We start from the raw sequence: 24,471 nt of genomic DNA, 5'->3' as shown, positions 1-24,471 counted from the left end.
GCATGGTACACAGTGTATATAGAGCTAAATCTTATGCTTGTGAGAAAACATACTCTGGTGTTAAATGATAAACCACATTGTTGTATGAGCAGTTTATATATATGTATATGTAAGATGTTGTAAGGTATGCTTGTTACTGTATTCTCTGTAGAAGAGATGAAAGCAGCTGACCAATCAGGGAGCCAGAGAGCTGCGATTAAAAATATACTGCTAATTAATTAAGTTTATACATCATCACCCCAAATGCACCATGGGACTGTACAGAATTTTTACCTGTTGTGGTCTGTTTCACAAATCAATCCATTCTGTGTCTCCAGATTGTGAAGAACAACAACAACTCTAAAGCCTCTTTTCTCTTCAGGTGCAGCTGGTGTAATAAGGGTTTCAAGAAGTCTAGCCATCTGAAGCAGCATGTGCGCTCCCACACTGGTGAGAAACCGTACAGATGTCATCTCTGCGGACGAGCCTTTATATCAGCCGGGGTGCTGAAGTCCCATCTCAATACACACACAGGTAAGCTCGCTTTACACCAGGGTGTAAGTCCAAGGCACTTGCTGGGTGTAGAATCTTTATTTCATTGGAGCTCAGGCATAAAAATCCTTCTTACTGCGACCTGCGTGTTGAGGCTATAAAAGCTTTCATAGCATTATCTACCAAAGCCCAATCTTATATTTCTTACTGGCATTGAAAAGGTCTTAAAAGTCATAAATATAGCTTGTTAAAACTTGCAGACATCCTGTAACACTATAGTTTCATACACTCAAACATCCCCAATGATGAAGTGATGACATTTTATATCCAAAAGTTCAAAGGTCAACTTTACTGTGACATCATAATGTTTTGCTTACCACTGTAGCTGAGAAAACGATCTTGGGTCATTCTACAAAAACGGTGGAAGTGCTGTCCCTTACTTTTGCAGACACCAAAATCCTTTAAATTTACCTAATAATCACATTAATTATGTATGTTCAATAAATAAAGACTGTCCTAGCAATGATAAAACAAAGTTTATTGGCGAGGCGGTTATTTCTAGTTTTTATTGTATCTACTTTACAAAACACAATTCATGCATGTTCTTTAAACAATCAATTTCCTGTTGTCCTTTTTCTTTTATTAATGATGTTCAATCGGATATTAGCTGGTTTTGCCAGCTTGTTATATTTTTTCATATTGGTCTTGAATTCAGTTCCTGGTAGCATTAAAAACATCTTAAAGTCTGGAATTTTACTTTCTGAAACCTGCAAATACCCTGTGAAAAACCCTGTTTTTTCTCTTTCTTTATCTGTCAATGACAGGAATGAAGCCCTTCAAGTGTAACGTCTGCGACGCCTCATTCACCACCAACGGCAGCCTGAACCGTCACATGATCATCCACATCAAATCCTTCAAATGCTCCATGTGCGACGAGAGCTTCAGGACCAACCTGCTGTGTAGAAAACATATGAAGAAGGAGCACGCTGTGGAGGACAGAAGTAAGGATATAGTACCTGGACACCAGAAACGCATACAAACACTATCTGGATCTTTCATTACACGACAGTTGAAAGGAGGGAAGCAGTTGGTGCTTCAGATAAGGGTCTATACATGAGGTATCATGGAGATAATTAAGTTACAAAATCACAAATGACAAAGGAGAATTCTACTAAAATTGAAGTGATTAAGAGAGAGGAATGAAAAACAGAACTGTATGCCTACATTATGTTGTTTTTAGATATTTCTGACATAAGGTTTATCCATATGCAATACTATTGCTTATGGTCTTCGGTGAACTGATTGTACAGAAGGTTTATAGCTCTTAATTCTTTAATCGTTTGACAGTGAGATGTAACTGTTTGAAATTTAAGGAATTCAACACCTAGAACTTATGTAAAGTTTAATAGAAGATCTAGAAGTTTGATTCGTCACATCCTGCGCATGGAAAAGATTTCCTGCCACTAACCATACCAGACACCAGGGTTTCATTTGGGCAAATAGGACGAATCTATAGCGTCTCAATTAGAGATGATGGGAGCCTCTTTTCTGGGCTGATATCACAGGTGATAAGACAGAAGGTGAATTTTTACATGAAAAACTAGTGCAGCTTTAAGTCACGTAATGATAATGGACCCCAATTCTTGCAGTTATAGGTCTGGAGAGTCAAGATGTTGATGATGAGGAGGATGAGGAAGGGGAGCAGAGGACACCGAAGAGGAGGGTTATGGACATCATCACTTTCACTGAGGAGCAAGCGGCCGAGCTGGCCAAGGATCCCGGTGAGGAGGCCTCCGTGTCGGAGCGGATCCTTGCACAGTCAGCGGCTGAGAGGGATCGGATCAGCGAGATCAAAGACAAGGCTGTGGAACTGGAAACGGAACCCAAGTTTGCCAACTGCTGCAACTTCTGCCCCAAGAGCTTCAAAAAGCCCAGCGACCTCGTCAGGTAAATGCCTGTTTTGTTCTAGCACAGAAGAAAGATGTCACATGTTGTTTTTGCCGTCTCGTTGTGGTCTTTATGAGGCAAACACTTCATTCCTCATTTTCTACAAATCATGGCTGTCTTTTATTCAGCAGTAGCACTCATCCCACAATCTTCTATTTCGGAGGCAAACAAATACATTTTGACGTCACACAACAGCTGAAAGCACTTATGGGTTCTTTATCTGTTCGTTTACATGGTGAAGCCGCTTTATGGTCCTGAGACAATACTGCCAATGGTGGCTTTGGAGTTGTGTCACAAATCTCCTAGCAACCTGGTGGATTGTTGTGGTGTGGATGTAGATCCATTCAGTAACATTAAAACAGTAAAACAGAATAGTGAATGGAACTTGAAAGCCCTCTATACTGTCATTTTATAATAAATCACATTGTTGTATAAGCAGTGCTTCCATGTATGTATGTAATATACTATAACCTATGTTGCAAATGTGACTGTATTCTTCATAGAAGAGACTGAGGAAGGGAAGAAGGGACTGTACAGAATCAGTACTTTTTATTAGTTTGTCTCTTGCTCTGTCCTTTTGAATAACATGCTCTTTTAGTTGAGATCTGTACCCCCACCCCCACTTGAGTTTCTAATCTCAGTTGCTTGAGACAGGCCCTAGCGTCTTGTTAGATTGAACCTGATGCCACAGTTGATCTTGTCATCCTCTACTTACTTAATGTCGCCACGATGGTTTTCCCGTCATAAGAGGTGTCCTGTCGTTGTAGGAGCACTCTCATGAGCCTGTTTCTCAGCAGTTTTCAGCTCACTGTCAGCCATAATAGCCTACCTTCCCCTTCAGTGCCGGCCCCAAGGCTCTGGTTAACATGCTGCAGAGTATCTCACTCCCTGCCTCTCTGTCTGCAGGAGGGTCCTCTCTTCCCTCTCTAGCTGGACACTAAAGAGAGAACCTAACAGATGCCCTAACCTTGTCTGAAAGGATTATTTCTCCTTCAGACAAGGGTTCGACCAGTAGGGGATTTTGAAGGCCGATACTGATATTTTTAGGTTGTAGCTGCTGATAGTCAATATTTTATATTCAATATTTTTGAATTTCACAGTGTTGATGCCAAAAAAATCCCAAAAATAAGAATGATAAAAAAATAATAAGAATAATATATGAATGCATAATTGTATGTAGTCCAGTTAAAATATCACATTAGAATCAGTTCAAGTTCAGGGTCTGCCAAAGACAACCACTGTAATATTGATAAATTCTACAAAAGTGCATCATGTCCATCATAGACAACACTGACTCATCTCTAAGGTGCAACTGTATTCATCCAGTTTACCAAGCCTTTGCTGACATATTTTGTAAAATTTCACGCATGCCAATCAATGGCTCTTTTCTGTGGAGGAATGACTCATTGATTGTCAGGCTGCAAAAGCTTACAACCTCTGTATTGTATTCTTGTCTCTTTTATGTTCTTTCATGTTTGTCATTGTCTGATGTAAGAAACTGCCTCGCAGCATCAAATTGATCGCAATATCTGATGCATTCTTGAAAGCACAACAACAACTTTTGGTAGTTCTCTAAAGAAGACAGTACATACAGTATCTTGGAAGTAGAGCTTCATTTTCTTGAATGGAGTCACCCAGGCTTAGTTTGAGGACAGTCTCTCTGCTATAAATTATTTTTCATACCAATGAAGCTAGAAATATTATTACCATACTGCATCCTTGTAAACAAAACACCCTGACTGAAAGCCAATTAAGGGCATGTAGGCCAGCCAATCCCCCCCTTTAATTTCTGTAGGTAATTATGTGATGTGACTTCCCAATTAAAAATGCAAAAATGAAGTGGCACCGTCGTGGCCGGGCAATGCACACAGGCTTATTTTGTAATTCTCTGTCTATAACATACAGAAAATGGCTTCAAGAGTACAAAGACATTAGATGGGAGAATGATCTCAAGGGTACAGTCAAGTTCAAATTTATAAATTTATAAATTCTGGTCTAAATTTATAAATTTAAATTCATAAATCATTTTAATACTGTCACTTAATTTCTACAAGCAAGGACTTCATTGCCATGCTCTATTTAGTTTGTCACAAATTAGAGTTTTAAAGATCATTAGAGCCCTTCCACCCGCAAACAAATTTAATGAACAAAGGCCAGTCAGAAATAATTACTTCATTATTTCATCTCTCTCGTAGAACTGGCTAACAACCCAGATATCACCAGAGAGACACATTTATTATTTAAGTTTTCATATGCTGAGTCAGACTGCAGCTGTCATTTGCAGTAATAATTTCTTGGAAACCCATGTAAACAGAGAGCATGGAGAACCAAAGGAAGGAGATGGGAGAATTACCTTGGCTGACAACCTGTATTATAGATAGTAAATACTGACAAGGCTGTGATATTGTACTGTATATTTTCCCATTTCACTCCTCCCTTTTCTTCCCACTAACAGTGACAAGTTGCTCTCACTCGCGCTCTTTTCCCTACTCCTTATCTATTGCTCTATCCATCCATCTTTGTCTCTGTCTCAATTCCTAGGCACATTCGGATCCATACAGGAGAACGGCCCTACAAGTGTGATGAATGTGGGAAGAGCTTTACAGTGAAGTCGACCTTGGACTGCCATGTGAAGACGCACACAGGTTAGTGCTGGAACTTACTGCTTCCCTTCATCAGCTTGATGTAGTTGAAGGAATTGGTTTTCACCATTAAACAGATCCCACTGCTTATGGAATTTCTGGAATATTGTGGAATTTAGGTGTATTCCAGACAGGGAAAGTCAGGGAATTTGATAAATTGTATGGCAAAGTCCGGGAATATCAGGGAACTTTACAAATAGGTCACTTTACAGGAATACATTTACACATTCATTGCTTTAGCTAGTGGGTTTTCAGCCCAACTGGACTGGATTACCAAACCAGGGAGGAAGAAAATGTTTTTAGATTATGGAAGCACTCCAATTTAGTTATGGAAAGTAATAGAATTTTATATCAGGGCCACAGTGGGAACCCTGTCCTTGAGGGGCTTACAGGGGGTTCCCCGGTAAACTGAGGAATAGTTTCAATACACTGTTATTTCACTTCACAAGTCAATGCTATAGTAAATCAATCTGACAACAAAAATCTTCTCAGATGGGGCTCCTTAGGACAAAATCTTCCCTCCGTGGCATATTATGTATCTATTTGAGGGTCCTTGACTTGAAAAAGTTTGCTGAAAAATTACATCCGTGCACTGCGTTAAAAGTTCTCTGCTCGCTGTTTGGTCCAACTGGGCAGGAGTTTACAGCTCCTCTTTGAGCTAGTGAGTCATGTTATGTAAATCAGGCTCTTTTGCCACATCCTTGTAAAGCGGGGATGGGCAGTCGTGCCGTGGAGGGCCAAGAGTATGCAGGTTTTCATTGCAACCACCCACTACACTAGGTGATTGCACTGATTAGTTCCTCCTCTCTGTTTGGTTGGAATGAAAACCTACAGACTCTCGGCCCTCCATGGGACATGATTGCCCATCTCTGCTTTAATAGCACCAAGGGACTGAAGTGTCCAGTGATTTTTGAAATATAGCCATGACAGAGAACATTTAGTCGTTAGAGAGGCTGAGCTCTTATCACGCTACCCTTCTTCACCTAATTACTGTGGTCCACCCTCAGACCTCCTTGCAGACACATTCTGCTAGATAAATGATAAGACCAGGGACATTAACTAATATCCCAGTTTAGTCATCAAAGTCTTACTGCATTGTATTCTCTTTCAGGGAGATTTAATTACCTTTTTGACTGCAGTAATGAGACTCAATTCCCATAATGCCTCGCATTTGATTAGCACTTTGGTTCAATTAGGAATATGTCAGAATAGAAAAATGAATATGCAACTCCTGCAAACTAATAAGGGTGATGGTTTTATGTATCTTATTCATTATGATAATTTTCTGTCCGTTTGAACAAACATTTGAATTAAATGCAGAGTCTGTGCTTGCATAACCCTAACCCTAACCTCTAGACCAGGTATGGGCACTCATGTGCCATGTAGGGCTGACAATATGCAGGTTTTCCTTTCAACCAAGGACTACACCAGGTGATTTCACTGATTCATTTCTTCTCTTTGTTTGGCTGGAATGAAAACATGCAGACTCTTGGCCCTCCATGCCCATGGTTTCCCATCACTGGCAAAAACTGGGCTCTAAAGCCAGGATCACACTTTATCTGTAATGCATTTGTGTCACTGCAACCTGTGTGTGGAGATCCAGGACTCTGTGACTCAAGAGTATTGAGATGAAACTGGTTGGAAGTAATTATTGGTTGAAGTATTACAAAACAAACTTTCATTGCAGCTCTGATTCACTGCCAAAATATTTTCATCAATGCAATTAGTTTATGCACGCATTATCAACACAGAAGTAGAAAAACTCCAATGCATGCATCACCTTCATCGGCACATTTTAACTGCACAATGTATGCATGTGTGATCCTGGTGCGAGGTGTGTGCAGCTCTGTTCCTCCTCCTGACACGTTCCCCTGTCTTTGCAGGTCAGAAACTGTTCAACTGTCACATGTGCAACACCTCCTTCTCCACTAAGGGCAGCTTGAAGGTCCACATGCGCCTCCACACTGGCTCCAAACCCTTCAAATGCCCCTTCTGCGAACTCCGCTTCCGCACCTCCGGCCACCGCAAAACCCACATCCAGTGCCACTACCGGCCCAACAATGACAGCCGCAAGTCCAAGCGGTCGGCCTCGTCTGCCGGTCAGGCCGGCCAGGGTCAAGACCCAGAGACGGGGCAGGCTCCAGGCCCAGGCCAGCCTGGGCAGCAGCAGGTGGCTCCAGAGGCGCTCCAACCAGTGGGTCTACTCCAGAACTCCAACTCAGACCCCAACATTTACCTCCCAGCCAACCAAGTCCTGACGGGGCAGTTTGACCAAAATTTGCTGCAACAAGGGCTGGTGGGACAGGCCATCCTGCCTGCCTCCATGTCAGGTAGGGATTATAGATCGATCAACACACCTCTGATTTGATTTGTTTTTTTATGCTGTTCACACATGGAAAAAAAAAATCGGATTTGAGCTGCCTGTCTAACCCGATTTTTTTTTTTCCATGTGTGAACAGCATAAAAAAACAAATCAAATCAGATACAAGGTACTCTCATATGTAGTTTGACATGCAATTTGTTCAAAACAGATTGTGGACAAGCGACTAAATTCGACTGTTGTGATTGGATTCAAATGTTTTTTTCCCCTGCGTGTCGCTTGTTTGACATCATATGCATTTTCAGGCGTAATTGAAGCACTCCGTTGGCGGAGGTAGTCAAGAGGATACTTCATATAGTCATTCATTGGCACAGAGCTGACAGTACAAACAATGAAATTGGCTATAGAGCAACTTGAGATAAAAAGGCTGTCAACATTAATTTACTGGTTTCAATCGGGAAACTGAAATTGTAGCGCAATAAATATAGAGATCTTCTAATGTATTAATTTTCTATTTCTTTATTGTGTATAGATTCACCCACAAGTCAAAATAGTGTATTTCCACGCTTCACAGACACATGTGTGTCCAGAAAACAATGGACTAGAAGCAGAACAATAATGAAGCGGCAAAAAAAGCCTTGCAGCTCCCAGGCCCCCGAGCCCCGAGCTCACGGTGGACACAGCAACACTGAGTAAAATGGCTCTGAGCCGGCTCAGACACACGCACATCTAAAAAAACGGATCAAAAACGCATCTGGTGGACATTGGCCATTAGTGCTCATCGCCCAGGGCCTGGTGGCATCAAGGTTTCTGAGCTGATTGATGATGTTTACTGCTACAGGACTGCAGGGCAGGACGAATCATATCATGGTGCCTGATGAGACTCAGGCCAGTACTGGAGGGGGAATACTTTATCACCACAGCCTCATGTCCTACTTTAAACCACAGGCCCCACTTTATGGGCCATCCACAGCACTTGTTTTGTTAGCCTGGGAAAACAGTGGGCTAACAAGATGGATTGTTTTCAAGATAAATCTATTTTCACGCTGCAACTTTGGCAGATAACAGTTCCTGCAAAGGTAGTGGGTCTCTTCACACAACCAATGGTTTCTGTTTGCTTCATTTATTATTTTTATTGTCCAAGGCATTATTGAGGTAGTTGAAAATATATAGGCGGCGTGCAATGATTACCCCTTTTGGATTTTAGGTTTTGCTGTGTGTGCTTGAAATGTTAATGTAATTTTCCCATATGTCAGTAGTATTGTGTTAAGGGAAATGATAATGTCTTGACATGGCTAATTGCAGTGGGTCTTTTCTGCAATTTAGATTCTGGCTCTTAGTCACACATAACCTTTTAATGGAAAGGTTGTGTAATATTTATTGAAAAGGCTGCATGTGTGAAAGTGGTAGTGTCTTCAAATTGCTTCCCTTTCCTCCTCTTTGGGTAGCTCTTTGGATTCCAGAAAATTGCTCCTCGGAGATATAGAAGAATAGAATATATTGATAGATTTCTTAGAACAAGCAAATATTTTGGTTGTATCAGATTTATTCAGCGCTGTGTAACATGTCTAACAAGATGTTCCATAGCCTCTTTTGATGATTTCAAAGTCAGTAGCAGTTTTCATTCTGGACCAAGAAAGGACTGGAATGCAGCACCATGCAGTTTTTCTCTCAGAATCCTCATATTGATTAGTTGGAGTTAAATGCGCCGACTGAACTCTGGCTGGCATCAATTCTAATACCTCATTTGTAGAGAGTGGCGCATGACTGTCCAAAACAGCAGCCGTGAAATTAATTTCCCTCTCAGCTCCTGGAGTATGACAGTTTGGTGGTGGGGGGCAGCTGAGAAATGGTTTCCAGTCATTGCTCTCTGCAGGCTCACAACTCGACGATCTTACATTCTCGCTCGCTCTCTTTCTGCCTCCGCGTTGTTTAGAGGAGTCCACAATAGATAATGAGCAAACCTCTCTCCAAACCTCTCTTGTCTTATCATCTGGGAGCACACAGAAGGCAGTGCCTGAACAGACCAAGCTTTCATTGTTGCCCCTCTGTCTTTTGGCAGTTTTAACTCATGGCCTATTTGCTAGCCTAACTGCAAAGAGAAATGATGGGGGCATCCTGGAAGCTGAGCGAGCTAAGGTGCTCACGATATATGTCATGCCTTCATATCTGGCTCATGACCTTTTATTGTTGCATGTAGGATTAGACCACTATAATAGTTTGCCAATATATTGGGCCAATATTGTAATTTTTAAAACAAGACTAGGTCAAAACCTAGTATATGGCTGGACCGTGTATGGGTGTGCCACGTGCCACGGCCGACCAATGATGTAACTAACTCCGCTGTAGACTGTTAATATACAGAATAATAGTCCATACATCCATACTGACCTCCGTTCCAGCGCGTCCTGTCTCCTCTCTCCTCCGCTGTCCTCTCCACCGCGCCCACGGCCCGCATTGATCCTCCCGATCCAAGCCCCGGTCGCTCTGGTACCCATAGAGACACTGCACAGTGCGTCATACTTCGAAAGCCATGCCCACCGTGGGGGAAAACAATATCGCTAACAAACTGGCAAAAGCGGCAATCGGGAGGAAATCTTTTCAGATATGAACAGCCTGACAAGGTTTTTCCTGTTTTCGAGTAGACAAGTCTGTCAAAGAATTATTTCAGCACACTGCCTCCAACAGAGAGGGAAATGTACATTGAAAAAATGAACTTAATTGGCCTCCATCAATGTCCTTTTTCATTACTCCAATAAAGCTGGATAAATTATCCCACACAGTGACCTGAAGTGAAATACCACTACTTAATTTAATCACTAGGTAAGATAATAAATTGACCTTGAATAATTTCACTTAATATTTAAAAATCTGAAATACAGCTATGCTTTTCAAGCTATAAGTTTGAGCGACGCTGACGTGACATTGGTTGTTAAAGTGGATTGTTGCTAAGTTAACTATCTTACATTAGCTAACAAGTCAGTGAGATTTCTCATTACTTTTGCAGCCTGGACTGACAGTCAATACAGAGCAAAATATCCTGAGACCCACACATGAACACAACTCATCTGTTTTATAGAGAGGAATTGGCTCAGTAATGTTAGCTTAGTAGCAACCTAATGTTAGGACAGCATGGTAGCTTTTAAACACATTTTAACATAGGTTATCTTACAAGAATATAACTAGATAATTACTGGTAACTTACTTACCAGTGACAAAATACTGGCCACATTATAAGTGTATTTACTCTCGGGGTCCCAAAGTTTCCCCCTCTTCTACCATGAGCCACTATCAGCACCTCTCTCCTTACAGCCTGGTTCCACATTTTTCTTCTTAACAGCTCCTTGTTTTGCTCGAGAACACAAAAAAACTGCAATTCGTGGTTTTTAAGTTTGTTGGCTGTGAATCCCACCACACAACAGCTTTTAGGCATGTTTAATTTGGGGAATAATTACAATTATGTGCATTCAGTCACACAAAGTGAATGGAGAGCGGTGCAGTGATTTCCCCCACGATGGGCGTGGCCTATTTTATGCACTGTCTCTATCGGTGCCGAAAACACCGTTCGCTGGACACCCGGTGGCGCATCGGCGTCGGGACCCCCGCCGAAATCTCGGCCAGATCACCAGGAACAAATTGGCGCCCAGCTATTGGCACTGGCCAGAACCGTGCCCCTGGGAAACTCCGGGAAGCGTCGGCAGTAAGCCCTCGGTGCGCCGGAACCTCCATGCTTGTCTGTGTCTCTCTCTCCGCCGACAGAACAGAGGGCTGTCAGGTGGACTGAGCTCGCGCATATGCATCGAAATAAACGGTGATATGATATAATTGCATAGATTCTACTTTAGCTTCAGTTAGCTTCAGCTTACATGCATGATATTGGTCAGCCTGCTTACTGTGTGGGAGAAACGGGCTCCCGATCTCAGCGGGGAAACAAGATGGCGGAGAAAACGAGATTCTACTTTAGCTTCAGTTAGCTTCAGCTTACATGCATGATATTGGTCAGCCTGCTTACTGTGTGGGAGAAACGGGCTCCCGATCTCAGCGGGGAAACAAGATGGCGGAGAAAACGAAACTTAAATTTCTGGCTCTGTGATCCTATGATGTGCCACGTGCCACGGCCGACCAATGGTGTAACTTCATCACTCAGTCAGTGAGTGACAGACATTCGTGTTTATATTTTATGGCCACTCAGCAGTGTCTCTTTGTAAAACCTACAGTAAAGCCAACCTTACCTTACCTGCTTTAACCTACTTAAGAATTATATTAGTTTGGGTTTCATTGGAGATGTTTTGTATCACATGGCAGGTGATTTCTTTTTAGTTTACCAGCCCTTGGCAGAGCAAAAAAGTTAATTTCAGACACTTATTGTGGCCATGTGCATATGTTCATGTTTGTGTGACTTTTTTTTGTGTGTGTGTGTGTGTGTGTGTGTGTGTGTGTGTGTGTGTGTGTGTGTGTGTGTGTGTGTGTGTGTGTGTGTGTGTGTGTGTGTGTGTGTGTGTGTGTGTGTGTGTGTGTGTGTGTGTGTGTGTGTGTGTGTGTGTGTGTGTGTGTGCACATGCTGCAGCTGGAGGAGACCTGACTGTGTCTCTATCAGATGGCCTGGCCACGCTGGAAGGCATCCACTTGCAGTTGACGTCTGCCAACGTGGTTTGCCCCAACGTCCAGATCTCTGGCATCGATACCAGCAACATCAACAATATCACACTCCAGGTAACACACCTCCCTCTGAGCCTTATTATTATCCATATGTGTCTGTGTCCAAGTGATACAAACGTGTTACCATCACCTTGTCCCAACAATGTTTTTTTTTTCTCTAAACAGTTGTATACTTAGGCTATGAAATACATGTAGTGGCTTGCATCGATTCAAGAACAACAATAATAATAATAAAAGGATGCATTAAAGGAATAGTTTGTTATTTTGAACCATGGGCCCAAATAACATATTTTCCATCATGATCCCTATTAGTAGAAACCATAACTTAGCTGCATGCTCCGCCTGTCCGGTAACACCGGGCGGCCCCCTCCCTCTCTACTGCAATAGAAACCTAGGGGCATACGCAACAGTCTTTGAAAACTTTGATAAACGTTGTTTTACAAAACACAACACACAGTATAATCATAACGGTGTCAGTATGTTATCTTGAAAAAATTGTAAAAAGACTTAATCAATAGTTGTGTTCTATTTGGATAGGAACTATTTTTTCTCAAAGACGCACTACCTTCTAAACCAGTGTAAGCGTCCACGACAGCCAGAAGAATCCAAAAATAACTGCTGACAGAAAGCTCGGTTTTCAAAATACCAATCTATTCCTTTAGGTCTGTCAATTTTGTTTTCTTATGTGTTGCCACCATGGTACATGGTATGCTTGGTGTGTTAAATGTGAGACCCTTGGCAAAAAAAAATTAATAGGTGTCAATTTAACATGAGAGAATGTGCCTTTTTGAGTTTTTTAATTTACTGACCAATCCAGCATACTGAGAGTGAGGCTGAGTCAGGAAACTGAGAGAGATGACAGGGACAGAGGGCTGAATGTAGGGTTAGTGATAAAGGGATTTGACAGAATGGCCACCTTAACCTGCTTTCTAGGCTATACCATTCAGTAGGAAGCACTGTGTTACAGCTTGTTTATGTACTGGCTTACAAGCTAATAGTCCATATGACAGAGCTTTAGTCAGTATATTGTTGACAGCACAATTGGAAATCACCCCGGCACTAACACATCTGAACTGCTGTTATTGTGAGGGAATGTTCAGTGTTTGACTATTTCATCTTTGCTTGTTAATGTATTTTTTGAGCTTCATTCAGTGACATCCATATATTGTGACGCTGGAATATTTTAAAGATCTATTTCTAACTTCAATGGATGTAAAATTCATATAGTAATTCATAGAAAACAGGGTGGCTATTTAAAACAGCTATTAAAGTATTGAAGTGTTTCTACATACTGTCATATGGTCAAATTATATGAAATATGCAGATTGAGGTATGAAAAAGGCCAATGTATTCGCTGCCATCTGTGAGTGTACTGCAAAACACGCTGTCAGATTGAAATGAAGGATTAGAGGTAAATCTACAAGAAGAGCAAATAATGGCACTTTTTTGCCACTAGTAACCTCAATTAGATTTGGCAAACAACATGAAAAAATATGTCAAAACACAGCAAATAACAGGCCCCACCACCCACTTAGTTGTCCCCCACTTTTCAAATGCTTCCTACCACCCATGCCTGCGAATAACTAAACATAGACAGTGTGATGTTAGGTTAAGATATTTACAGTGCAGCTACAACGGAGTTGTAGCAGATCATTTTTCAGCTATCTAAAACGTTAACAGTAAATGTCAGATTTTTGTGTCAGTCCATCAGAATCAAAGAGCAAGGCCTTTTTTCTAGACTCAGACTCTAACCCAACAATCATACAAGGTGAAATCCATCGTACAAGAGACAGTGATACCAATTTCTCCATCAACTGTAGCCTCAATAAACCATAATACAGTACAGCCACAAGACATGTTGTGCATTCAGTAAGGATTGAGAATGTTGCTCTTACTCTCTTGCTCTTACTCTCTTGCTCTTACTATGCTATTGCTGTTGCTCTCTCCACCTACACATAAAACCCACAGCTGAATGCAATAAGACCAGACCCATTCTCTGGAGGTTTTTGAAAGTCATTTTGGGCAATGTAGGTAATCACTAACTGAAGTTGAAGTGGACAGGTTGAGGGGAAAGTGGGTACACCAAAAAAAGTAAATTACAACACTTCATCACAAAATAACTGCTGGAATGCATTGAAGATTGATGATATATAACAGTGTAAGAGTATCTGAGGGTGGGTTTTTCCTTTTAAGGACCAATAAAGTAGGCTGCTAAAAAACCTGAACCTTCCCGTCAATGCTTTTTTTGAAAAGTGAGCGCCTCCCCTCCTCCTGTTGTTCCTCTATTACAGTCGTGCTCTCCATTTCCTCCTCAACACCCCAGTTCCTCTTTAATCTGACATAGTACTTTCTCCTCCAGATCGACCATGCCCTCCTCCAGCAGACCTTACAACAGGGGGGTCTGCTCTCTCAGTCCCTGAGTGTCGACACTGGCCTTGTCTCCCACTCGGGTAGCCACCTCATGTCTGCCGGTGACCCCTCAGTGCCGGCCAACGTGGTCATCCACCCCCTGACCAGCCTTGCCCTGCAGCCCTCCACTATCCCCTCCGCCCAGGTCAGCATGGGCGGCCTCGGCGAGCAGGACGCCGCAGGTATGTGTGATGGACCAACAGTTGAAAAGGCTTTAGACATTCTGTGAATTATCTGTCCACAACAACCTCCCAAGAGTGTTACACATGCTATTGCACCCAGGCATAAAGCACCTGTCGTGGTTGTATGGCGCTAGGATATTGCATTTCTTTGTTTTTGTCTTCAGTCAGCATGAAGTATGCTTTAAAGAATCAACATTTATTTTGCTGGATGTGTGTTTTGTACATTCAGGAGTCTTATTTTATTTAATTTCAAATGTTTGCTTAAAATTTCCTGGACAGTTACGTGGAAACATAGCTAGAGTCTCTCAACATTGTACAGTGAAATTAAGGTAAAGTGGAAAACAAAGAAGAAATCTAACAAGGCAAGGGAAGGCAATCTCTTTCACAATACACACTCCTTAAATTCAACTTTAAAGTAATTTTATTGACAAGATCCATATTCACTGAGCAGAATATGCATTGATTGACATGTGGTGTATTTAGACCCTTGAGCCAGTTGACTTAAAAATACAAAAAAATCAATAATTTTGTTCTGCATCCTAATGTTTTTTGTTTGAAATGTTTTTTGGTCTGTCGACAGGGGCAGATTGCATAGAAACAAGTCAGAGTCAGTCTAGCTCCAAATATATTCATAGGTGTATTGATGGGACAGATTGAAGAGCAAAAAGATGCATTTAAAAAAAAATAAAACAAGAAACAGTTAGTCTAGGTCCAAATATATTCACCGGTGTATTGACAGGCACAGATTGCAGAGAAAAGATGCATTTAAAAAAAGACAATTTTCTTTTCTTACAGCTAATGCTGATTTAAACCATAAGACAATTTTCTTGTGATTAAAAGACAAACAGTTAGAATCTCTGCTTGATTAACTAGTACAGTGATGTGCTATGCCTTGGGGGGTTTGTTGCGCAACCCGCAGAACCTCTAGTATGCTGCTTGGATTCATTGGGGAGCATCCTCAGGAGCAGAGCCTTTTCGACCAAATACAACTGTATAGTCCAAACTCCACAGTGGCTCAGTAGTTAGTATTGTTGCCTTACAACAAGAAGGTTGTGGGTTTGAATCTCCACCCTGGTCCTTTTTGGATGAATTGAAGACCCCGTGTGTAGTGTGGTATATGATTAATATAATCTAAAATAATGTATATGAAGTAGTATATGATGTATGGTATGTATATAATGTAGTTAATTATGTTGTAGTATAGGATGTATATGATGTGTATATATATATATATGTGTAGTATGTATATATGATGTAGTATGTATATGACATGTACTGTATATGATGCTATGTAAAGCCCTTTGCGACATGCTTGTGATAAAGGGCTTTATAAATAAACTAGACTAGACTCCTTTGACGTGTCTCTGACTGAACGTCACAAATTGATGATATAACAGTGTAAGAGATTGTTCCGTTAAGTGTAGAGAAAGGCAGAGTAGATCAATAATTGTCACTAACTGCTATGTAACCATGCTGTGCCTTCCCACGCCTCCTGCAGGCTCTCAGGACCTGAGCCATGTGATGGGCGGCTCTGGGCTGGTGGCCGGAGGGGCCGGTGGCCAGGAGATCACACTGACCATCAACAACTCCAGCCTGACCCAGGCTCTAGCCCAGGCCCAGGCCCAAGCCTCAGCTGCCGGGTCCGGCACTGCGGCAGGAAACCCCCACGAGATCACCCTCACCATATCAGGTACGGATAGCCACTGATACCACGCAGGTCCATCAGCAAAACATGCAAATGCGTAACCACATCATCACTAACTTGCATGTAAAATGAAAAAAAAAACACACTGACATACTCAAAAATGGACAATCATGTCTCTTCAGCAATTAAAGGAACAAAAACACAATCAAGTAAAATTTCCTTTCATTCATTGATTTCCCCACTCAGACACTGCAGGCACAGGTTGACTGGCAAACACAAAAGCAGACCCAGAGATGAGTCACAGCCCTGTCTTTTATCTTGAACCCACTAATCTTCACCAATACAGATTCTAATCCTCCCTATCAGGAGTTGTCAGTGTTAATCTCATTAGCAAGTTAATGACTAAACTGCTCGTTTATCAATGCTTTTTGCAATTTTGTCAGCAAAGCCCATAACAAGTAAATATTCTGTCCTGTGATGAAATTTGAAATATAAATATTTTATTGTAGTATTGACGAAAATATGATGAAATGGGAAAAAACATCACACCAGACGTTTTTCCACGTTATTGAAGATTGCTCTGCCCATTCTACTACATCAGTATCTGTGCTTAGAATAGCTTTTTCCATTCAGTTTTCCATTCAGTGTGTGAAAAATATTCTTTCAGTGTTTGAAGGTATGCTGATCCAGGTAAAGTTCCTGGCTATTAAGATCTACAGCAATGAATGTTTTGAGATTAGCCGCAATATTTTTTGTGATGGAAGTATATACTGTATAAGCACTGTATAAGCATAAACTGTATAAGATTTACATAGCTCACCTCTCACCATTCACACGTCATTCTGAGAGATCTGCCCTGCACATGAGTGTGGAGCAAGTTCAGTTAAGAGGTCAGAGGGGGCTGGTTATTGTACGTGAGCAAGCTTTAAAGAGCAAATCAACACTAAATCACAAGGGGCAGAAAATCATTGTGTCACTGCTCTCTTTGGGTTGAAGCTTTCACCCCAATCAGTGATGTCAAAGCAGGTGTTTCTCATCAGCTGTCAAAGGCTATAAACAAAGGTAGCTTACTATTAGGTAGTAATAATTATGAGTTAGTGAAATGTATAGAGGAACAACCTTTGATTAAATATGACTCATTGGTTGACTCAATCAGTTTTCTTTTATAATAAAAAGACAGATGAGCAGTGATGGACATAAGCTGTAAATCATATATAGCCCTTAAAGTTTTATATGTTCATTGATAACTGGGTCTGTCTATGTATCTTGAGGTATTTTGTTGACTATAATGTATTTACCTTAGTTTATTAAAATCATAAGCCATTTTCGTCAGTAAATAATTCACTACATTTAATGTCACATAATGTCATTTAATGTCATGACCAAAATCAGACTAAATTTAAAGGCTACTTCTGTCAAAAGACTATGACTGGAGACTAAGATTAACACTGGCCCTTGCACCAGGTTTGTGCCCTGGGAGGGTCTCACCTCCCCTGCTTGTGGCTCTGTTCTCAGTATTGTCTGTCCTGTCTGCTTCATCAGTGGTAATCCAGATAAATCCTTTCTGCCTTCATGCTGTGCTGGGGCAGTCAGAGAATTCCCACTGGGCACTCTTCAGTCTCTCTTTCACTTAGCACTGCATTATATTGTATTATGACTCAAATCCTTATGACTTAGCCCAAAAGCTTTGATTTTTTGTTTTTCTTTCTCTTAACCAGTGCCCAGGAGACCTACACTAAAAGATTTCTTCAACCAATGAATTATTGATTTTTTTTTTCCATAGCAGGGGGCACTGGGAAAGCTGCAGAGACCGACTTTAATGCAGGAGTTCCACACAAATCTTCTAAAATCCTTAATTTGAGATCCTTAATAATCTCAGTTTGGCCAAATTTTCCCCAGTTTGCCATCCCTTGAAAGATTAACCAGGAACTGTACTGAAGCTTTGTTGGACCAAAGAATGAACCAAAAAAATCTTGGTTTAGACATGAAAATACCTCAAAAACGTGAAATATACTGTACTTTTTCTTTAATTCCGGTTTCAGAATCCTTTCTCTCCATCCCTCTGCAGGTCAGGATCTGCTCCCCCAGCATAGCACCCCCGGTGGTGCGGAGATGAACGGCGGCATCAGGCTGGCATCACCACTGAATAGCCAGCCTACCAACGCCACTCTGACTATCACCAACGACCACCTGCTACCTCAGAGCCCCACCAACGCTGGCATGGCAGGTTAGGACTGGCATGGCTGGTACACATTTATGCATGTATTTAGATGAGGGTGGCAGGGTGGCTCAGTCAAACGTGTCAGGTTAAATCCCCTCAACAGCCATGTGTGACACTGAACCCTATCTGCTTGCTTATTGTAAATCACTCTGGATTAGATCACCATGTGAATGCCTAAAAAGTATAAAAAAAACAACAAAACAAAACAATGTAAAAACCAAAAGTAAAAAGTGCTAGTGTGCACATATGCATCTATCAAGAGGGCGTGCATATTTGAAAGAGTTTGAAAACTCTGCTTGTGAATTTGTTCCCACTTATCCATTGTGCAGTCCAAGCAGAGATAAGAGAGTAAAGGACTTGTGGGCTGTGAAGTGAGCAAATATGATTAGTTGTGTCCAAGTTGGCTCCCTGATTGTTCTGTTGACTGGCTTGCTTGTCACCGAGAACCAAACCATCAAAACCAGAACCATCAAATTTCCAGTCCCACCTCTTCAATACTCTCCTCTCAACTCAAAGTGGAAAACATCACTGCAAAATGGACACGCTCAGAACATCACTGCTTTGGTTGATTAGACTGAGAAGCATTCTTACTGCACTGTATGCTAATAGAGTTCAAAGTAGGCTTTGACCAATATATAGGTTCAATATCGACCTTTTATTAAAAATCAGATATTGGCCAGTCAGTGTCGTCTACCTCTGATATGATGGAATTTCCTCTCTGACCACAGCTTATGAATATGTTTTTACTATTATCATTATTATTATTTTTGTATCCAGACTTGAGAAATCATTCCAGTGTGGTGTGGGAGGATTGTACTCAAAACTTTGTAAAACCTGCAATGAAAGCTGCCTCACCCTGCCTTGAGGGGCTGTTGACCCACCTAAAAGAATTTCATTAGTATGGGTTTTAATGGAGAGTTTTAGTGTCCCATGATGGTCTAAATGCTGATTCAGAGGTGTTTCCACCTTGCCAAGAATTAAATTCTGCGTGAAGCACTAACCCCTACATTTTTAATTGTAAAGTTATTGAATATCATCACAAAAACAGCAGCTTAAATCCAAAAATATCGGTAATGGTCTTTAAAAACTCATATTGGTCTAACCCTAGTGTAACCCTTCTACTCTCTCCCACCTGTCAGTCACCAGCCTGCCGCCGAGCACCACCCTATCACACACTGCCGTGTCCCAGAGTCTAGTGATGTCACCGGGAGGCGTGACCAGTGACGGCAGTGTGACACTAACCCTGGCAGATGCTCAGGGCATGCTGGACGGTGTCACTCTAAACCTCAATCCACAGGTATAATACACACAAATGTACACTAACAGTCAAAAGTTTGGACACACCTCATTGAATGTACCTTGTTTTTCATTATCTTAAAAGTCCCATGGAAAAACGGATTTCCCTTGCCTCTTTGATTATAAAGGAGTTGGATGTGCTATCTAAACATTGTGAAAGTATCAAAACGCACAGTTGCCAACTAAATCCACACAATCCATATTAGAAAACCAAGCCTCTAAACGAGCCGTTTGGACTTCCGTAACTTTGTAGCATCACAAAGGTTCACTCGTCATTTTTGTAAGAAATAATATTTTAACAAAGTGGGGTTTTTTTCAAAGCATTTGTGCGGTCGCCATTTTTTATTACAGGAGAGTTTTCCCTATGTGTGGTGTCTCACTGTTTCACTTTGAAATGGTTAGCCAATCAGAACAGAGGGTCGTTAATATTAATTAACCTTAAAGACACAGAAACAGCCTGTTCTTGGTAAGGCTCAGAGAGATGCTGGAAAATGAATGTGTGAAAATGAATTGAGAGTGTTTTTGGTACATGACACCACAACAACAGCTTTTAACCCTCCTGTTAGGTTGCAGGTCAATTTGACCCATTTCAGCTTTTGAATTAAACAAAAACATATTTAACCTCTCTTTTACTCCATGAAATTCAATGACTTTTCCTCATGTAGGGTCATTGACTTATGTGTAAAATTTGGACACAATGATGTGTTGAGAAATATCTGTGCAGATTTTGTAGACAAAGATGATGTTATGGGTCAATTGCACACACCCAGTATAAACATGTGTCTTTTATGCATTTTATTGTTACTGATTTTATTTTTATTTTGAATGCTTCTGAGTTCATGTTGATAAATTCTGTACACCATTTGTGTAGAAACAGAATGCAGATCAAAGATTTGACTATGTTTAAGGTTTTGCATTCATAGACACACAAATACACACAAACCAAACCTCTAATACAAGAACTGCTTGCCATAGAGAGAGACTTGATTAGTCCAGAGGTGATCCTGTCTCACACCAAACAGGATAGAATTGGTTTCTTCCCTCGCATTCCCACTGAAAAAAACCATTGGTTACTTTGCCAGATGGAGTTTTAAGTAAAACAAAGTCTAAATCAAGACTCTGTTTTTGAGTTACCAAAACTCTGATACCATGTCAGTGTCACATTGTTATTAATGTTTAGAGTGAATTAAGGTTAGTGTAGGAGTTTAGTCAAATTCACTGTACTGAAAAGTTAAGACTTCTTATAGAGCTACATTATATGAGTAAATTATTTTTGACCTTAAAATTCCAAGGCCATGATGTGACTCCAGGATGAGATAAATGAAGAGTAACACAGTAGCTCCACTTCCATTTCTGAGTTTGATTGTTCAGGAGAGAAAGAAGAGAAGGTCCTATCTGTTAACAACATTTAAATAGCAAAACCACACAAACAACTGATAGTTTTGTTACGCATACTGTTGAATGTAGTGGAACTTACAATTCTCTACAGAAATAAAGCCATACAGGCAGTACATTATTTTTGCTATCATTGCTGACATCATTTATTCAAGCAAAATAGAAGGGAAAGGTGAGTGAGCACAGGTGTTGATGTGCTCAGGCTCTTCACTTGAAGAATCTGAGGAATTTGGAGGAGCCCTTGCTGGTGGTGGACTCCATCTTTTCCTCCTCCTTCTCTTTGCGGGTCAGGGTGAAGGCATCAGTGAGTCTTCGCCGCCAGCTGCGCTTCTTCTTGCGCTTTTTCTCCTCACTGATGTCCCTCTCCAGTTCAGCAATCCTGGCCGTCATGCTGCTCTGTGTCTTTGCCCACTCTTGCTCTTTCTCCTCCAGGGCCTGCTGGGTCTTGGTTTTGGCCTTGAGGAGACCAGCTGATGCTCAGCCTGGTTCTGCTGAGCCAGCTTGGAGGCCAGGCACTCCTCCAGTGCCTTCTGGACCTTCTCTTTCTCCTCTTTCTCCTTCATCACCGTTTCTTTCAACTCCTGCGCTTTAAACAGAGCCTCCTTCTCCATGATGTCCTTGTCCAAAAGTTGCAATTGGAGGCCCAGGATGGCCGCTTCACTTTTGTCAGCAGCCTGGGTGTTCAGCTGCCTGGACCTGAAATAAAACACTGGAAAGTGTAGAATATGGGACATTTAACACTTTTTTGGTCACTGCATGGTTCTATTTGTCATTTGATAGTTTTGATAGTTTCTAAAATGTGGAAAATAGTAAAAATAAAGAAAAATGCGGTGTGTCCAAACTTTTGAATGGTAGTGTACACAAATCCATCTCAGCTTCAAGTGCAATTTCAAGTGTATCTGCCTCTGTAACGGCATGATGAAAAAAACAATTTGCAAATGCCGCTAAGTGTGTGCTGTCTACTCTTTTCAGTCTGTTTTTTCACATGGTTTGTCCCCAGCCTTACCAGAGTGTCTTTTCTCCTTAGGGTCAGGCGTTTCCTGCGGTGCTGAGTGACCCGGGTCTATCAGGGCAGCCAGCCAATTCGGGCCAACAGGTCATACTGGTCAGCCACCATTCCCAGGGCACCAACAGAGGAGCTGACAACGGATATACTGTTAGTGTGTGTGTCTGTGTGTGTAGTGTGCTATTTAGGATGTTTTTTAAATTGTATTTATCACATTTTAAGAGAGCTTTTAACCTGCTATGAAATCCTCAGACAGCACTCTTTTGGTCGATCCACAGGCTGTTAGGCTGTGTCAGTGCCGATGTGACTTTCTGAAGTGGCGATGTGGCGTTTTTTTTGTAGCCATCAGCCTAAACAACACCATTGAATAAGAGGAGTTGAGAACAATGCTCAGTCGAGTCAGAGAAGGAAATTAAATGAGACACACACACACAGCCCTACAGCCCACACACACACACACACACACACACACACACACAGAGCCCGACAGCTCACACACACACCACTTCCAAGAAGCAGCGAGTAAAGCCTTTTCTTCTCACTTTTAAGTTGTTTTCATGCAGTAAAAAGTGTGAGGCTATTTTTTTGTGTTTTTGAGCACATTTATAGGCAAAAAATGTTTATGTGAAAAAAATTTGTTTTCCCCAAAATGCGAACCAAATGGAGAATGAAACTTGTGTTAATGAGACAGGATCACTGCGTGGACAGCCTCTCCCCCCTGCACCTGAGGGACTTTCATTCCCTCAGCCAGGCCTGTCAGGCAGCGGCCTCCTACAAGGCTAGAAGTCTCCCACAATTATAAATATTTTTGCAGTGACAGTCTCAGAACACCACTGAAGTATGTGTGCTTATATATAATCACTGTAGTTAGGGATACAACAATAACTAATTTTAAGAAGAAATCATGTAGATTATCTGTACTTCTCTGAAACTTTAGCTACTAGTTTGGCTAGGTAGCCCACTACATGGTACGCTGTTAGTTAATGTGACAATGTGTAAATGTTGGGCATCAAACCTACTACATAGTCTGTTCTGTTCTATAATCTCCATCATAGAGATTTGTAAACTCTGGAACTACCTGCCAATTCAGTGTCCTCATTTAGAACACCTTTAAATACACTTGAACTATAGTCTGTATTAGTATAAGAATTATAATTATTATTATAAAAAATATATGTATATATATTTTTGCAGTGCTTATGTAGGTCTGTGCTTTTGTGAATAATTATATGTTATTTTATCTGTGTGTGTGCTTCAGATTACTGACGACGGCCATGAGGGTGTGAAGGACGGCCAGGCAGAGGCTGATAATCGGCACCAGTGTTACTACTGTAACCAGGTGTGTGAGAACGCCAACTCACTGCGACGCCACTGCAGGCAAGCCCACGGCAAGGACCGCTGCCACGTCTGCAGCCTCTGCAGCAAGGCTTTCAAGAGAGCTACGCACCTGAAGGTATGAACACACACTTGGAACAGAGCAGGCATGGGTTCAGCTGTTATGTGTTTTTGAATTGAAGCTGCCGATGCCTGATGTTTGATGTCAGTGTTCAGTATCTTTAGATTTGACCATTTCCATGCCAAAAAGCAAAACAAAAAATTACAAGTATTCAGTATTTCACCCTGAATTTTATTCTTGTCAGGGTCAAAAAGCTTTTGAAACAGCATTTAGAGCAAGAGACACTGAAGTTACACCAATTCTGTAGTGAAGAATTTAGCTATTGTATTTTTGGAAAAGCCAGTGGAATGAATGAACTCTCAAGACACTTTCCTCTCATGCTTTGTCATCAGTGCATTCACTGGCTGGAAAATAATGGAAAATAATAGATTTAAGACAGTTGGTGAGGAAAGAGAAAAGTTTACAACTATTAACTTCTCTTTCATTGTTTTAAGCAAAAGGAATGGCATTTCATCAAGTGGGCTTTTAAATTGACTCTCCTAAATTGACTCTCCTGAACTCTCACAACAACAAAACACTCAGAGACACTGAGAGAGTTTTTTATTTTACAGCTGCATTATGAAGAGAAGCATGCGTGCTTCTCCTTTATGGAGATCCTTTTCACGTAATAGCACCACTCAAGCACATAAACACCGAGAGCTCTCAGATCAGAAGGGGGGACGGCTTCATATCTGGGTTCATACGCACTGAAGCTGCAAGCTCATGCCTAATAACCCAAGAGCACTATATTCTGTCCCAAGGTTCAGGTGAATGCCATTGTAAGTCTGGGGATAAGAATGAGAGGACAGATGCATATTAAGAGGACGGGGCACATTGGGATTC

At 41.3% G+C, this 24,471-nt stretch overlaps 1 protein-coding gene across 1 annotated transcript in view; it reads left to right on the top strand.

Moving 5' to 3' along the window:
- The window catches only part of LOC139646782 (zinc finger protein 236-like), a 73,304-nt gene that overhangs the window by 37,674 nt on the left and 11,159 nt on the right, over positions 1-24,471 (top strand). The window contains 12 exon segments of the mRNA XM_071522503.1: positions 362-513; positions 1,296-1,472; positions 2,121-2,418; positions 4,960-5,063; positions 6,944-7,390; positions 11,948-12,093; positions 14,399-14,630; positions 16,129-16,320; positions 18,344-18,502; positions 19,636-19,793; positions 22,215-22,343; positions 23,452-23,646. Coding sequence (XP_071378604.1) covers positions 362-513; positions 1,296-1,472; positions 2,121-2,418; positions 4,960-5,063; positions 6,944-7,390; positions 11,948-12,093; positions 14,399-14,630; positions 16,129-16,320; positions 18,344-18,502; positions 19,636-19,793; positions 22,215-22,343; positions 23,452-23,646 — 2,389 coding nt within the window.

Source organism: Centroberyx affinis, unplaced genomic scaffold, assembly GCF_046629955.1.
Source record: "Centroberyx affinis isolate AG114_WGS23_722 - 3 ecotype Tasmania unplaced genomic scaffold, CSIRO-AGI_Caff_v1 ptg000997l_1, whole genome shotgun sequence".
Taxonomy (NCBI): Eukaryota; Metazoa; Chordata; class Actinopteri; order Beryciformes; family Berycidae; genus Centroberyx; species Centroberyx affinis.
This window is presented reverse-complemented; position numbering and strand designations above follow the sequence as displayed.